The following is a 17,599-nucleotide window of genomic DNA, read 5'->3' on the forward strand; positions in this document are numbered from 1 at the left end:
AAACAAAAGCAAAGGAAAAAACAAAACCGAAAACAGAACAAGAACCCCCCTCCCGCCTCCCAACCTGGGTGGGGGAAAAAAAAAATCATCCTTTTTCACCAGAAACAGGATTTGGCTTTTTTTTTTTCCCCCACCTTTGATTCCTTTTTCCTTTTTTTCTCATAAAGACGGGAAGATCTGGGCTGTTGTTGGTTGGTTCGGTCAGGCACCAAAACAAGGAACTCAATGAGAAATATTTGGTGCGAATTCGTAATAGCGACATGTCCACCACAAGATGACTAGAGCACCACACACAACATTTTTCTTAAGCTAACATGCTCCGGCTGCCATCCACAGAAATAGCTAGAGACCCCTACGTGGTTTCTACGTGGTCGAGAGGTATATATACAATCCTTCAAAGGACAGGATTGAGGGGCCTGTCTATCAGCTAGGACCTTCCAGTTCACATCGAGATTCTCAGCAGCGTGGGCCCCCCCTTCCCACCCCCGCTCCGGGCACGGCCAGCTCCCTCCCGCGCAGCGAGGTGGATGGGGGCAGTCACCATTCTGGATGGGGGGTCCTCCCCCCACCCCTCCTTTCCCTCAGACACTGATACCGCCAACTCCTCTTTCCACAAAATGTGCTTGCAGGCTTCTCCTCTACATCAAATGGCTCAGAAGGCAAAGTTTGGCTGCAAGGGCTATGGCCGTGGGGGGACCTGGTGAAGGAAAATGGGGCATCCACGGGCTAATTCCTCCCTCAGCTGTCGGCTCCCAGTTGTGTCTCAATGTCCACTCGGCAGATGGGACATTTCTTGCTCATGGCGAGCCACTGGTCCACACATAGTTGGTGGAAGAGATGCATACAAGGTAGGCGCCTGGAAGAGAAGGGAGGGTCAGATGACTGGTGGAAAGGGAGGGGTCCCCGGCGGGCCAGGGGCGGCGCGATATTGGCTATCACAGGTTGGGGGGGGACCCACACTGGCACCACTGGGGGATGGGCCAAAGAGGGTCTTGGGAGCCCTGCCCCAGAGTGAGGCTGTGGCTGGGATGAGAAGTCATGACAGGGAGGAGCACCCCATGGCCCTCCTCCTCCATGAAGCCCTTTCAGACCAGCCTGAAACAAAGCCATGACTTTGTCTGAGACCCATCCAGGCCAAACATCATTCTGTTCTCTTACACTTTGTGTCCACCAGTCCACACCATAAACATCACACATCTAGAACATTCCACACCCCACCTTCCCAGAACAACCACATAGCCCACTATAGCGCACTTAGTACACACACACACAAGAGAACAAGCACCGTCTCCCTGACATACAGCACATGACTGATTACTAACACCTGTGGGGGGAAGGGAGGGGAAACAGAAGAGGTGGGTCTCCTACCTCACATCTTCTCCATCTTCCAGCATAGACAGACAAATTGTGCATTTCTCATCTGTGTCTGATTCCTCCCCCTCTTCCTTCTTACCCTTGCCATCCTGGGGTCTTCGCTATGAGAAGCAGAGGAGAAGCATTGGTTACCTGGATCAGCTCACCTGGTGACCACTATCTTTCAACCACAGCCTCCCCCTCCCTTATCTGTGAGTCAGTGTCTTTCTAAATTCTTAAGGAATCCCCAGACTTGTATGCTCACCCCAGGCCCTTTTCCCAGCCTCCTCCCCAACTCTTCCTCCTTGCCTCAGGATACAGTGGTGGTTATCCTGGCTGAAGGGTATAGAGTTTGGAAAGGAATTGTGTGTCTAATGAATCAGTCCATGGCAAAACTATGGCTTGTGCATAAACTGCTTCTCCTTCCTATTCCCCTCATACTGTCCACTCCTCCTGATGTCCTTTCCTACCTAGATCCCTGCCTCCAGGCTTCTGCCTCCACATTCATATCCAGCATGCTTCATCCATTCATCCACTCATCCATTTACTCTTCCACCCATCCACTCACTCACTTGCCCTCCATCCACCCAACGTCTCACCCATCTGCCCATCTACCCTTCTACCCATCCATCCATATATCCATCCATACATACATGCAGGCATACATCTACCCAACCGCCCATCCATCCACTCACCCACCCATCCATTTACCCACTCAGCCTCCAACCACCCAACCTTCTATCTACCCATCTATCCTTCCATCCATCAATCCATCCATCCATCCATCCATCCATCCATCCATCCATCCATCCATCCATCCTGTCTTCCTGTCTTCCTTCCTTCCTTTTTTCCTTCCTTCCTTCTTTCCTTCTCTCCTTCCCTTCTTCCTTTATTTCTTTCACTCTACTAAGGTCTACTCATTTATTCATTCATTACTAGATGAAGGCAAAATTCCTCAACTCCTATAATTTGTACCATACTGTTACTTTATATTGTTGGATTTCTTCCTATCCAGAAAATTCCTTTAAGATAGGCACTAGCTCCAAAATGAGTTTGGACATCATGTAGTCACTTTGTTTATATTTGTTGACTTTAGTTGAACTGTTTTAAATTCTATGCTAATTATTTGAAAATCATTAACTGCTATGTAGAAAGTTCCAAGTTCTTAGATTGTGTGGACCATGGTTCACCCTTCCTTGGGTAGTGTTCCACGCTTGGCCAAGCAGAAGGCACATCATCAGTGCTTTAAAAATATTCTGGGGAGGAAGGAATCTAATCAGTGAATGAAATCAGCCCAGCTTTCTTGTCCCCATCTCCAAGCTGTGCAGTGAAACAGTCTGATAATATCCATGGGAAGAAAACTAGCCCTTCTGTCCCCTCTCCAGAGAGAAGCAGACTTAAAGGTCATTTTGCCAAGAGAAAAATCTGAAGACTCACAAGATTTAAACAAGACAAAACAAAACAAAACACCACCCACAGAATAACTATGACCTTGGGGACAGGCCTAGATGCTAGGTTTCCCCACTCAAGTCCCTGGTCCTAAGCTCTGGAGTTCCTTAGTCTGATGTGGTCCCTGGAGTATTAGAGCCTTACTGGAACATAGAAGAAAATCTATGCTTTCTGCTCTCAGCCTCCCTGGGCCCTATATACTCCAACTGCAAACCCCGTGATGGCCACTGCAATAAGGGTTCCCTCGTCTAGAACCCAGAAAATCAGAATTACATCCATAGTCCCATATAATCATCATGGCTATTGAGTCTGAATGGAGTCATGATGGTCTGCCTGCCTAACAGCCCAGCTGTGTTTCTGGGAAGAGTGGCCTTCTTTCAGTTGGTCCTTTGAGAAATGGGATGTTCTATAAAAGATACTAATAAGACTCACTACTTGCCTATTTTCTATTGTTATTTTCCCACCATTATTCATGATTTCCTTTTTATAGTTAATGATTTCAAACAGTCTTACCTTATTCCACTATGTCTAATCTGTATTTCTTTTTTTCTTAAGATTTATTTATTTGAGAGAAAGAGAGAAAGCAGGGGGAGGGGCAGAGAGAGAGGGAGAGAAAGTCTTAAGGACACTCTACTGTGAGCATGGAACCCAACTCGGGGCTCGATCTCATGACCATGAGATCACAACCTGAGCCAAAACCACGAGTTGGATGCTTAAACCAACTGTGCCACCCAGGTGTCCCTAATCTATATTTCTTTAATTATTGTCTCTTTTCAAATCTTACCCTATTTCCTCTTTTGTATTTTTAATCTTTTAGGTCTTCTAGGTTTTGTCTTCTCATTATCTGTGTAACTTTTAGTTTAATGGTAACTCTTCTCAGCATGTATTTCATATTTATTTTACCCCTTCTGCCTGTACCTTTTTTCCCTCATTCATATTCCCTCTCACGTCAGTGTTACTGGTTTTCATTCTGTATGTTGTTTTCGTATCTTTGCCTAATTCTTATTTTTTATATTTGTCTGCATGACTATATTTCTTTTATATTTTTTATTTTTATCATCACTACTGTAAAATATTTTTTTGTTTTTTATTATTTGACTCTCAGTTTAAATTTTTAAAGTTTTTTTCACATTTTATTTGGGTCCTAAACTTTATCATTTCATATTTTATTTCTTATTTCTTTCTTATAATATTTTATTCTCCTAATTCTCCCTTCATTCTCATCATCTTTACCTCAACTCTTTATGTCATTGGCTTGGTTCGTGTTCCCTTTCCATCCTCCTTATGTGTTCTCTCTCTGTCTCCTCAAGGCCTGTGGCCCTGGCGGCAGGTGCAGCGCGTGGCCCTGGCAAGAGTGAGTACGCCCTGGTCAGAGGAGTGGAAGCTGCTCTGGACTCTTGAACACGCCACTCATCCCCTTCCATGTTCTCCTCCAACAGCCTAAACTTGCCCTGCAGAGAATGATTATCTTCCATTTCCTGATGATACCCTTAGTTACTGAAATACTGCCATTTCTTGTATGAACACCCTACCCATATAGGACACATTGTAGATAATAAATGTTGGTTGAAATAACTTATGGATGAATCCAATACCTCTATGAGGATCTGCACAGACCAAGATTCATGGTCTTTTAATTGATATCATTGGCATCTCTGCAAGCCTAGAACAAGTGAGCCCTATATCAAGGTGAGAGCAGTTCAACCTCCTGATCACTCACCAGATACTAGGCACTATGCTAAGCTGTTATATCCATTGTCCCACTGAATCCCTGGAGAACCCCTTATGGTTGCTACTAACACATCATTCCTATTTTACATTAAAAAGGACAGGGGAGGGGCCAGAAAAGCCAAGTAAGTTGTCCAGGGCTACACAGCTATCAGTGGTGGTTATGGACTGAATGTTTGTGCCTCCCACCCCCAAATTCATATGTTGACGCCCTATCCCCCAATGTGATGGTATTAGGAGATGGGGCCTCTGGAAGCTAATTAGGTTTAGGTGACGTCATGAAGACAGAGACCCTATGATGGGATTAGCGCCCCTATAAGAGGAAAAGACACCAGAGCTTCCTCTCTTTGCCATCCAAAGAGACAGCAAGAATGGAGCCATCTACAAGTCAGGAAGAGAACCCAGTGCCTTGATCTTGGACTTCCCAGCCTTGAGAACTGTGAGAAATAAATGTCTGCAGTTTAAGCCACCCAGCTGTTGGTATTTTGTTATTGCAGCCCAAACAAAGACAGTAGTAACACTGAAATTAAAAACTGGCCCTATCTGACTCCAACACTTAGCGCTCACAACCATTGTACCCCAGTGCCTCATGGGGCAGTGAAGATGGGCTCTGGCTTGACTTCAATGAGCATTTTCCCACGCCAAGTCTCTCAGCACTTGTCAAGCTTTTAATTCTTAAATTTTAAAAAAAGTGTTTGTTTTCATTGCAGAATTTATTTTGTAGAGCAATTTTAGCTTACATTAAAATTGAGCAGAGAATACAGCCCATTCACACATCCCTCCCCCACTCAACACACATACACACACACACACACACACACAGTTTGACCTGTTATTAACATCTTGCATTAGTGTGGTACATTTGTTACAACTGATGGACTGATAGTGATACACTGTTATTAACTGAAGACTTTATATTAGGGTTCATTCTTCCTGTTGTAGTGTTCTATGGGTTTTGACAAATGCACAATGTCATGTGTCCACCATTACGGTGGCGTGCAATAATTTCACTAAAAATAGCCTGTGATCCACCCATTCACTGTCTATCCCTCCCCCCAAAGCCCCTGGCAACAAGGGACCTTTGAACAATCTAGTTTTGCCTTTTCCAGAACGCCATATTGTTGGAATCACACAGTATGCAGCCTTTTAGGGTTGGCTTCTTTCACTTAGTAATATGCATTTAAGTTTCCCTAATCTCTTTCCATGGCTCATTTTTTAAAAATCATGAAATAATATTCCATTGTATGGATGCACCACTGTTGTTTATCCACTCACTTATTGAATGACACCGTGGTTGCTTCCAAATTTTTTATTTATTTGAATTTAAAAATGCTTTAAAAATCAGATTCCTGGGTTCTAAGCCTACTCTACATTCCTGAGCCATAACTGTGGAGAATCTACTTCTATAGGCTTGGGGTGGAGCCTTGAACATGTGGGTTTAAAAGCTCCCCAGGTGATCCTGATGCTCAATGAGGATTGGAAACTCTTGCTCTGACCTTAGTTGCCCATTTGTCCCCATGTGGGATTGGACTTGGACTTCTTTTCTAAGGCGTATCTTAGTTTCACTTATCTTCACTGCAGGTGCTCCCTTTGTCCACCTCATTCAGATACGAGCATTCATGCACCTGTATGCCTACCTAACACACCCACTCACAAATCCACATGCACACACACACACAGCCTTCCTCCTTTATGATGAGAGGCAACCCCGTCTCCCCTCCTGGTCACACCTGATGGAGACAGGGGAAAAGACCCTGGGAAAACATCACAGCTTCAGAGCACCTAACCACAACCCCTCAACTACGCAGGCTGACCTGCTAGCAGACTCACCTTCTTGTATTTGTGGGGGAAGGTGAACCTCTCAATGGTGTTCTGTACAGCTCCCCGAGTCACATTTCCCAACCTGTCCTCAAGCTGCAGCAGCTCCTGCAAAGAGAAAAATGTGGACATGTGCACTCTGCATGCGCTAACTCACACACACACACACACACACACACACACGCACACACACGTGTGCACGCAATATGGAGGAAGGGCACTGAAAGATGTTAGCAAGAAGCATTCACATAGGGACGCCTGGGTGGCTCAGTCGGTTAAGCGGCTGCCTTCGGCTCAGGTCGTGATCCCGGGATCCTGGGATCTAGTCCTGCATCGGGCTCCCTGCTCAGCGGGGAGTCTGCTTCTCCCTCTCCTTCTGCCTGCCTCTCTGCCTATTTGTTCTCTCTCTCTATCTCTCTGTCAAATAAATAAAATCTTTAAAAAAAAAAAAGAAGCATTCACATAGCCATTGGGAAGAACTTGTCTGGTACTGAAAGACCCCCACATCTTTACTCACTCGCTCTTCTTCTCTCTCTTACTCTCAACCCCGAAGCTCCCCGCAACCTCCAATGCCCCAGCCACCAGCAGGAGAAAGGAGGAGGGAACAATGAACAAGAATGGTGTCTCCACCAAGCCAGCTGGAGCCAGACAAAGGGGCGGGCGTACCTCGTAGCTCTCCCTCACTGCGGAGGTGTGTCTGCTGGGGTTCAGTCCCTGGAGAGCAAGGAAGTGAAGCTGAGGGTAAGGGTAGTTTCGGATTTCATGGACGACCTGTTGGGGAGAAAATGCCTTGGATAGGATTCCAGGCTGCACGAGCCCAGCATCTGACTGCTCCCCCCATAACCGGCCAGTCTGCACACCCCCGAGATTCTTCAGGCAAAAGTGCTCTCTTTCCTGCTCCGATACCCTCCTCTCCTCGTCAAGAACCAAGCCTGTGCCAGACCGGCCCCAGAAAAAATAACAAAATCAATAAAGTAAATATAGATTAGTAAATATATACACTGTATACTAATATAATTAGTAAGATAACTAAGCTGATTGGGCATTTATTTCAAGGCAGGCTCTGTCTAAGTACTTCACGTGACTAATAGATCTCATCGGATCTAGGATGTGGGTGCAATTACTACCCCCATTTTACTGGTAGGGGAAATGAGACACAAATAGATAAAGTGAGTGCCTAAGTTATGCAACGAAGTGGCAGACGGTGACTTCAAACAAGGCAGTTGGGTGGCCGTGGGCCACCTCTTCCCCTCGGCTCAGTACGGCCTCAGGCGGTGCCTTAGACCGTGAAGAGCGTTGGCCACGTCCTGTCCAGGCGGGACAAACGAGAGCACAGATTTCAGCACAATAGACTCAGTAATCAAAGTAAATAATATTTTAAGGCAATATTTCTTTTTAAAAAATCAAAATTAATGCGAAAAGTCCATAATGAACAAAATACCAAAATTTTAAATAAAGACAGGATCTGACCCTGCCCTGGCAAGGCCCTGCCCTGCTCACCTCATCCTGGCCCCGGCTATGAGATGGAGGGGCCAGATTTCCATCATAGCTCCTCTCCTGAGCTCTGTTACTTAACCTCTCTATGCCTCAGTTTGCCCATCTGAAAAACAGGGATAAAAACCCTTTCATGTAAGGTTCTGGGTAATTCGCATAAAGTGGTTAGAACAGGGCCTGCCATGCACTAAGCGTTCAATAAATGTTAGCTTTTTCTCTTAGGAGATGGTGCTTCCTGACACCAACCCGAGAACCTCAGAGCGGACAAGGGCTTCAGCGATCACTCATCCAAACCTCTCATTGCGCAAACAAGGATACTGAGGAACGGGGTGGTTAACGGCAGAGACAAGGGCTGGAAGGGGGGAAATGTGTTGTAGGGCAGCAACACGAACGAGCTGTCTGGAGATAAGATTTCACAATCAGTCCGTTGCTGCTTTAATGGCCTGTCTTCACCTCTGTCCCAGGGACTGGCAGCCCCAGGGCCTGGGGAGGCCCCCAGAGCCAGCCTGCCCCTTTCTGCAATCGCAGAGCCCTGTAGTGACAAAGTGCGGCCCCTTGCACAAAGCAGAACTGGATCAGCAGGCCCGGCCCGAGGGGGCTCCTGTGTGGGCTCCTTTGTCCCTAACGCAGGCCCTTGCCAGCCCCGTGAGAAGGACGAGGCAGGCATCTTCATGCCGTCTCATAGATTAGTAAAATCAAAGCCCAGGGAGGCGCTGACCCCAAGAAATTAGCTAAATGAGGTGATAATGAGGGACTACCCTGGCTGTTCTTAGCCCCGAGCCCCTTCCCCACAAACCACAGCCCACCATGCGCCCCTTTCCCTCCTCCAGTGCCCCACTCAGTCCCACCCACAGTATTGGCTTTTGTCCGGCAGATGCCATCAAGCCAGAGTGGGAACAGGAGCGGGGAGGGGAGGAGAGCATGACAGCAGGACACGGGGGAGCCGCTGGCCTTAGTCCACGGCCGGCACCCCCAGGCAGCAAGGGGGTCGGTTTCCTGGCAGAGCCCTTGCACTCACCATCTGCGTGGAGGAGGAGTTTCTGGGAAAGTGGTGCATTCGAGGAGTCGCTAGGTAATGCTGATAGTGCTGAGGGATGGGCCGCACCTGGAACTGGGCCGGGCTCAAGCCGGCGTCCACACTGAGATCCCTGCGGGGACAAGGCCACAGTGAACCACAGGGCGGTGGGCTTCAGCCATCTGCTTACGGGAGGGACGTCGGACCTTGAGCCCAGGGACAAGACTCAGAGTCACAGACCACCAGAGCTGCAAGGGATCAGCATCACCTGCCCCTTCCCCTCTTTTTAAAGTGAAGAAAACAGAGACTTAGAGGAGGAAAGGGGTCTGCCAGGGCTGAAGGGGCTGGAACAGTCTACACCTCATAAAACTTGTTAAAATGAGCGCACCGAAGCTCCCTCCCAAGACAAAGCTCATCCCTGAGAGAAACACTGGAAGGATCCAAATAGAGCCGGTCAGGGGTATGGAGCAAAGGGAAGACAAGTCAGGCAGAGGCGGGAGCGGAGGTCATATTTGTGCCACTGTGAGAAAAAACACGAAGAGGGACCGCGGTAGCCGTGAGGCTGGGAAAGCTATCCTGGACCCCTGCCCCCCACTCCTACAAGGACAGGAAAACTCATTTCACGTAAAAAATTAATCAGTCTTTGCAACTGAAGAGTAACCAGGGCTCCTTGGGAAATGGCCAATTTCAGGTCTGGGGCAGAAAATGTGCAAAATGATTTGAAACCTCTTGTTACAACTGAAAGCAAGGAAGTTGTCCAGGTCATGTCAAGAGGATTCAGGAACCATCCTGAAGAGCTTCCCACTGGGCAGGTCTTGGACAAGGGGCGTGTCAGCGAGCATAATTCCAGCAGATGGAAACTCCTCGAACAGGTTCGGATCCATGAGAGGGAAACTATACTAAATTATACAAAGAAAACCGGTCCCTTTGAAGGATGTCAGGGAACCAAAGCTTCATTTTGAAAACTAGTAAAGAAAGGGGAAGAATCCAACGCTGATCCTGCCTTTCCTCTGTTAACTGGACTGAGGGTAGCCAAATGGTTGACGAAGGGAAATTTCTCTTTATAAAAGCTCTCTAGCTAATAAATGAGTAAGGGATGATGGAGTTATCTGTCACCTCCCTGCATCCCCAAAAGAAATAAAGGCTCCTGGTGAAGATCACCAATTGCTGCTAACACCACAGAAGGACAGACAACCAGCTTTCTGCTGGGAGAACACACCCCTTTTCAGTATTTTTGCCAAGAAATAGTAAGAGTTGAACGTGAATCTGCTCAACCCTTGATCTAAGCCCCAGTGCACCGGGAACAGAGAAAAACTGAGGGACATCTGAAGGGACACAGCAGAGCGCGACCAGCACGATCCAGAGAGAGGGAAAGCAGAAAGAGCAGCCCACATCACTTCAACAAATACATCCAAACTAAGGAAAAAGATACAAAGGGCATTTAAGGAATTTCTGCTTCCAGATGTGATGTGTGTATATATATATGTGAGTGTGTGTGTGTGTGTGTGTCTATATATGGGGGGGGCATTGTCTCAATGCAGTGTTTTGTCAGTTGTGTCTAAATATCAAGCTAAACTTTATTTTCCACTCACTATCAGTGACCTTGAAGCGTGCTGTGGTCTGGTTGCTACACAGATCCTGACATTCTTCCCGGGGAGCTTAAGTGCTGGCACCTTCTCGCAGGTGAATCTGGAGGCTTGGCCCAGGCAGAGCTGCCTGCAGGGGAAGGACAGTAGGAGGCTCTTGTCCTCCACCTGCCGTCTCACAGGTCCCAGGTGTCTCTGGGGGGCTCTGCCTGGCCAGGGCTAGGGCTGGGCGGTGGGGCGGGGTGCAATGAGAACCCGGGCATCACAGCGGGAAGTATGAAGCTGGGAATGAGTCAGAGAAGGAGCATGATGACAGAGACATCGGAGCTCAAGGTCAGGGTCGAGTTATGAGGTACGGACCAAAGAGGGGGCATATTTGGGATTGTTCCTGCAAGGCCTGCTGCTCCCACGCACTCCCAGGCCAAGCTGCCCAGGTAAGAGAAGCTGCCTGAATAGGGTTCAAATATCCTAAAGTAAGGGGGACAGGCCCGGCAGAAAAAGCCCAGGGTGAACCCAGGTGTGACTCAGGGCAGGAGCCTCCCTCGCCCCTTGCAGAGGCCTCTCAGGGCTTCAGTCTTTGTGTTTCTCAAGCAGACAGAGGTCAGGAGGGCAGAGGGAGTGAAGTGCAGAAGGACGGGGGATCTGGCGAAAGCGAGCGAGCTGGTGAGCGAGCTGGGGAGGCTCACACCTGCGCGGCTCCTGACACCGCCCCAGGACAATGCTCACCACTCACCCATGTCACCTCCCCGGTCCCACTCGCCACGCTGGCTGCCCTATGTTTTTTCAAATCACTCAGTGTGTGCTGAATTGAATCAAATTGGATGGACTTGACTGCTGAGGGACAGAATTCAATCCAAACTGCAATTAAATCTTCCTGATTTGAATCTGCTAATTAGAAAAAGCCTGGGCTGAAGTTGGCCGCCCTGAAGCCTCTCTTTTGAGGAAGTGTTCAATTTCACAGAGCGTCCCCCAGAACTGGCAGAGGGCTGGGAGACATGGGAACACATTAGAGAACAACTATTTCCTGCCCCTAGAGCACCTTTCGCATGCAGTCATCCAGAATTTTTGAACCATTCCGGTTCAAACGGCTGAAAAATGACACAGTGCCTGTCTGGTTTTTTTTGAAATATAGTCCCTGCCTCTCCACAGAAGTTTTTTGTTTGTTTGTTTTTACATTCTCTAAAACAACAATAACATTGTTGACCCCAAAGTTGCAAGACCAGCCGGAAGAATTCCTGGATACCCTTCACCCGGATTCCCCATGTGTTAATGTTTTACTATTTGGCTACATTTGTAGTTCCTTTTCTCTCTCTGCATGTATACTTACAACAGCTACACACACACTTCTCCATGGGCTTTTTCCCCGAACTATTTAAAAATAATTGCAGGCGTGATGCCCTCTAAACCTAAATGCCTCGGGGAACTGCACGTCTTTTTCAAGTGTTTGGGCGTACGCCTCGCACCCTAGTGTAGGTCAGCCAAGGGCTGAGCTAGAACCAGAGAGTCAGGTGTGACGGAGGACTCCAAACCACGCAACGCTGCATTGCGGGGCAACAAAGACCTCTGTCCTACTGTCCCAAGTGCAAGAGATTTTGGAAGACAAGGACTTGGTGCCTACAAAGATATCACGGCTAAGTCCTCAATCTCTCTCCCCAGCTTCTGTCCACAGTCCTTACCTCCAACTTTGCGAGCTCTGCCTCCACAAGCCTGTGTTTGGTCTTGCTGGGTTGCCCTGGCTCTTCTCTGTGGATCCCTCAAGGTCCACCCCCTCCAGGAAGCCTTCCCTGACTAGCTAGTTCCTGAGACTCTCCTTTCTGCCTGCCTCCCAGAAACCACTGGTTTCCAGCCCTCCTTGACCTTGGGAAATGTTTTGTATCCCTGTCTCCTCCTCCCCTGCAGGATCATGAGCACAGAGCCCCAAGCTGGGCACATGATGCTATCCAGCCACATCCTGAGCTAATTGCTGAAACCAGGCCCAGTGGGGGCCATGTGGCTTTGAGGGTGACTAGGGGCACAGGCAATGGCTGGAGCTTGAAGATGAGGTCTCCCGTGCCATTCAAAGTGAAGGAAACAGGAACTCCGTGGCTCAGGCAAACCTCTCCTCCCCTCCCCTCCCTTGCTTAGGGACCCCAAAGACTCACCAGTCAGTGCCCTCAGCCAAATACCTGGGCTGAGGCGTCTGGAGTTGGTGGCCGAAGTCGAAGCTGGGGTGGAGGCGGTGGGGATGGACAGACACGCGCTCCTGACTCCGCCTGCACGGGAAGGGAAGGAGGGCCCATGGTGTCAGAGCTGCCCCGGGCCAGCCCAGCCCCCAGAAGCACTGAACAGCCCTGGCCAGCCTGAGCCTACAGCCTATAGAGCAGTGGGCTTTGCCCCTCTTCCCAAATTCCAAGGACGCTTCCCAGCCGGCAGCAGCCGGTAACTCAAACATTCCTGCTGTCCGGGGCGGCCCACTACACGGAGGCCTCTCCCTCGGTGTGTCTGCCGGCCACTGGTCCCCCCCAAACGTCCTTGCCTCCTCTGCTCCTTCTACTTTTTCCCTCGGAATTTCCTGCGCTGTCTCCAGGGCACGTAGCTGTGCTTCCTGTAGGCTTTCCCACACCGGTGCACCCCTCTGGTCTCTCCATCCTTCTCCACACTCTTGCCAGCTTTCATGGCCCTGGTCAAAGCCACCTACCGCCTACAGGAAGTCCTCCCTGCACACTGCAGGCATGGTGACCTCTCCTCCCTCTGACCCGCTACAACATTCACCTCTGTCCCGGACACCCCAACCCCTATTTTCATAATAATACGAGGATGTTACTTGCTTTTCTACTCTCATTCTCTCACAGATGAATGGTGAAGTTCTCTAGAAACTACATGTGATTCTGCAACAGATTGAATGTAGAAGCAGACATGAGAACACAGCTGTCTTCTATTAAGCCAGGCATTAAAGATTTGCAAATATGTAAAAAAAAAAAGCCCCTCTTCTCACTACATGTATATATACCTTCTTTTCAAAAAAGATATAATTGGTGTTAACATATGAGTTTGTTCTTGTATTTTTAAATGAATTAATAAATATGGTTTAAATTTCTCAGTTTTAATTTCCCACATGGTAAGTATCAATAGTCATAACCCACATAAACAGAAGTTTGTGTAATCCTCAATAATTTTGAAGAGTGTGAAGGGTCCTAAGGCAAAAATGTTTGAGAACCACTGATGCAATCAAACTCCTTCTCTTAACAGTTGAGGCTCAAAGAGGTGAAGTGACTTGTCCAGTATTACCTAATTTTACTCTCCATTTGTTTCATAGCTGGTCCCCCCAACCAGACCATGTGCTCTCTGACCGCGGGGCTGAAGCAGCTGTGTCCTCAGGTGTCCCTTAGGGAACTTGGGTGTTAGAATCAGGTGATCATGAAGCTCCAGGGGACATGAGGGATCCCATCTCCCCCACCGTGCAGCAGAAGTCCACCGTGAGCACGATAAACCACCAGTCACCCGGGCCCTGTTCCTGCCCCTGGGTGATGTGACAAGGACACACACTGGCTACCGAGCGAACCCGTGTCGGGTCCAGGTGGAGTTCACCGCCTGAAACGAATGCCTCTACCTGGAGCAAAAGCTGCCTCCCGCACGGAACCCCGCGTAGTGGGGCCGGCGGGGCGGTGGCAGCCGGAAGCCAGGTGTCCCCCGAGGCCCCGCCCCCGGCCCCGCCCCGGCCCCGCCCACCTCGGGTGCGAGACGAGCCTGCGGTGCTGGGCTTCCAGGAGCTGCTGCTGCAGGAGGTATTGCTGGTGCAGGGCCTGAGGTAGGAAGGAGGGACCGGTGACGTCCTGGAACTGCAGGGTGGGCAGCGGAGTCAGCGACTGGTGCAGGGTGCCGCTGTGCTGGTGGGCCGGGGCCATGTGGGCGCTGAGGCCCGGCTGCGACTGCACGGGGTGCGCCAGGGGGAAGTCGGGCGCCAGCTGCTGCGCCTGCGGGGGGCCCAGGTGGAAGTGGCGGCAGGAGGTAGCGTGAGGATGCTGAGACCTTTGAAAAGGGGCACCTGGAGAGGCAAGGACAGAGAAGACTGCGTGAGGACCCGCCCTGCGCCCCTCCCCTGCCGAGGGGACGCCCTGCAGCTGGTGCCGCTGGTCGCCTTCCTTGGAACGCGGCGATGTCATCGCTTTGGGGTCCACGTGGTCATCCTCACCGCTGCCAGGTAGAAGCTCTGGGCTGTGTGTGCTGGCGGGGGGGCGGGGGGGTGGGGGGGCAGGGAGTGTTCCAGGCGGTGAACAGAGAAGCCAGCACCCTTTAAAAAACCAACACACTTGTTAGAGGAGTTGTAAGGCTCCTCCCATGCAACCTCATGGGCCCGACAGCCTGTTTCAGTAGATGGCACCTAGAGAAAAGGCAGTCCAGCCTCGCCGAGGACCCAGCCCATAGGGAGCCCTAATTTCCAGAGACAAAACAACCAGACGTTGTTTTCCATTCAGTTTTGTGAAAAAGACTAATTCAAAAAAGTCATTTTTATTTAAATAAAAATTAAATAATTTGTTACAATGTTATAATTCATTTAAAAGCAACCATTTCCAGGAATAAGCTGGGTTCAGGGTACGTTTAATCTAGTCTCCTCGACTTTTCTAAGTAAAATTGACCTTGACGACAGGAAAGCCTTTACAGATTCTCCATGAGTAATGATCCAGCTCTCGGCAGGGGGGGTCCCTTACTAAGGAAGGCGACAGGACTTGGCAAACTTCAGAAATGTTTACAGGGACTTCCTGCTACATGTGGCAGGTTCAACACATATCGGCTCCTTCCAACCCCCACTGAAATGAGAGCAAAGGAATAAAGAGAAGATAAATAGATAAGGACGGAGAGAACAGTAGAAGTGACACGTGCAGGCAACAGATGTCAACAGATTTCTGGAAGATGGAAAGCAGATGGAGGAATTAGCAGAACTGAGAAACCGGAAATCCAGCGCCAGCAAAGGGGCGGTCAACCAGAAGTGGATAGATCTTGTCACCGTGCTGGAAAGGTCAGGAATTGGAGGTGCTGGCTGCTTTGGAAGGCAGGAGAGAGGGCACCGATCACAAGTCCGTATGAGGACCAATTCTGCCTGGAGCTTCTCCCCTTTCCCATGGACTCACTGACTACCTACCTCTCCCTCACACTGGTACTTTGTACCGAAACTGGGCCAGACAGGCTCCAATAGAGGAGGGCAGGTGTGCGGCACATGCTCAAGCAGGGGACACCCCCTTCTGCCACTTGGTTCTGAAAGCACTGTCACCCAGCATGCTGGAAACTGGTCCTGGAAAGAGCCCTACAGAAACTTCTAGTTGGGAGTCCCCAGTAAAATGGTTGGTTCCCCAATTCGCCGCTCTGTAATGAAGCCCATAAATTAAAAAGTACACACACACACACACACACTCACACACATGGTTTCTGGACAGCTTTTAGTGACCTACTCTTCACTATGAACAGATAGCCCAAGGGTAACCAGTCTCTGAGGAAGATTACAGGGTGAAAACAGAGAGAATGTATCAAATGTTCAAAAGGAGAAAAGAAAAGGAACTCCAAGGAACAGAAGTAATGCAAAGACCAGGAAAAAATAAACTTCAAAACACTATAATTAATATCTTCCGAGAAATAAAAATGTTGGATCCATGAAACAAGAAGCTTTTTTTAAAAGGAGCTAAGAGAAAACAAGAGAGAGAGCTCTTGGAAATTAAAAACAGGAGGGTCAGAAGATAAAGCTGGGGAACTTGCCCAGGAAGGAGAACGAGAAAACCAAGAAACAGTAAGTAGGAGAAAACAGATATAAACATAGAAGGATGGGTCAGAAGTTTCCATACATAACCAGTGAGAGAGAAAAGGTGGAGGAAACAAAGGAGAGGAGATTATGAAAAATATTGCAAAAAGTAGTTCCCAGAACTGATGGTCTAAGTTTCTCGATAGAAAAGTCTCCCTGAGTGCCCCGCAAAATCGATGGGAGAAGAACCCCTCACTGAAGCACCTGTGAGATGTCCGAATTGTAGGAGCAAAGATGATTCTAACACCTTCCAGAGAGAAAACAAAAGGGCCACACAAAGGGTCAGGAGAGCAAAATAACATGAGAATTTTCAAGAGCAACGTTGGAAGCATGAAAATAGTAGAGCAATTGCCTTCAGGATACTGGGGGGAAAAAGATCTCAATCTAGGACTCTATGCCCAGCTGAACTATTGATTGCTCAAGTGTGAGGACAAAATAAAGACATTTTCAAGCATGCAGAGTCTCAAAAAAGATCAACCTTCTTGGCACCCTTTCTCAGACACAAACCAAGAAAGAGGAGCAAAAAATAGGGGTAGCACCTGAGAGAGATGGGCTCCCCCAAGCTGTGCAGGGGCTCCAGCCACCATGTCAGGGGGGAGCAGGAGGGCAGGTGCTCCAAGAGGGTATCTTGGAGGCCGGGATGGAAATGATAGGGTTACCAAGAGATTTAGCCACATAAACATAGTATTTGAAGGAATTTTGCAATATGATAGAGAAATTTGGTAGGAACTTGTACAAATGTCATAAAAAGCAAGGTAGCCAAAAAATAAGATAAAATAAGCAGTTATCACCTCCAAGAAAAGAAACAGTTGTGCAAGAAAGTGCAATTGTTACGCACTACTTGGTTCAGCAGGGAACAATATTTACATATGAATAATAAAATATTAATAAAATGTATTAGAACAGAAGAGGACATTTCTCTCTTAATAAGGACAAAATATATAATGTCAAAATTGAAAAATCAACAAATAGCATTATAAGAATTTATTTAGAAATTTACTTAGTAATTTATGTATTTCAGGAAGTAAATACCTGAACAAGAATGGCGTGTGTTGAGCTTTGGGCTGTAGGGGAGGGCAAGGGGCAGACACATTACTACATGTATCTTATAGACTAGTACCTTTCAACTGTGTAAATGATGTGCATGTCATTGATAGGTTTTTTGTGTTTTTTTTTTAAAGATTTTATTTATTTATTTGAGAGAGAGAGAATGAGAGAGAGCGAGCACATGAGAGGGGGGAGGGTCAGAGGGAGAAGCAGACTCCCCGCCGAGCAGGGAGCCCGATGCGGGACTCGATCCTGTGACTCCAGGATCATGACCTGAGCCAAAGGCAGTCGCCCAACCAACTGAGCCACCCAGGCGCCCCCATTGATAGGTTTTTAAAA

At 48.4% G+C, this 17,599-nt stretch overlaps 1 protein-coding gene across 1 annotated transcript; it reads right to left on the reverse strand.

Annotated features, from left to right (window-relative positions):
* Positions 1 to 131: 131 nt before the first annotated feature.
* RNF165 (ring finger protein 165) lies at positions 132 to 13,058 on the reverse strand. The gene is made up of 6 exons (XM_034995889.1): positions 12,585 to 13,058; positions 8,861 to 8,990; positions 7,015 to 7,119; positions 6,361 to 6,456; positions 1,369 to 1,475; positions 132 to 856 (listed from the first exon to the last, which is right to left on the reverse strand). Exons 1-6 carry the CDS (start codon positions 12,872 to 12,874, stop codon positions 739 to 741), a joined length of 846 nt encoding a protein of 281 aa, XP_034851780.1. The 5' UTR covers positions 12,875 to 13,058; the 3' UTR covers positions 132 to 738.
* Positions 13,059 to 17,599: the final 4,541 nt, after the last annotated feature.

The sequence above is a fragment of the Mirounga leonina genome, unplaced genomic scaffold, assembly GCF_011800145.1.
Source record: "Mirounga leonina isolate KUSES-001 unplaced genomic scaffold, KU_Mleo_1.0 Mir_93, whole genome shotgun sequence".
Taxonomy (NCBI): Eukaryota; Metazoa; Chordata; class Mammalia; order Carnivora; family Phocidae; genus Mirounga; species Mirounga leonina.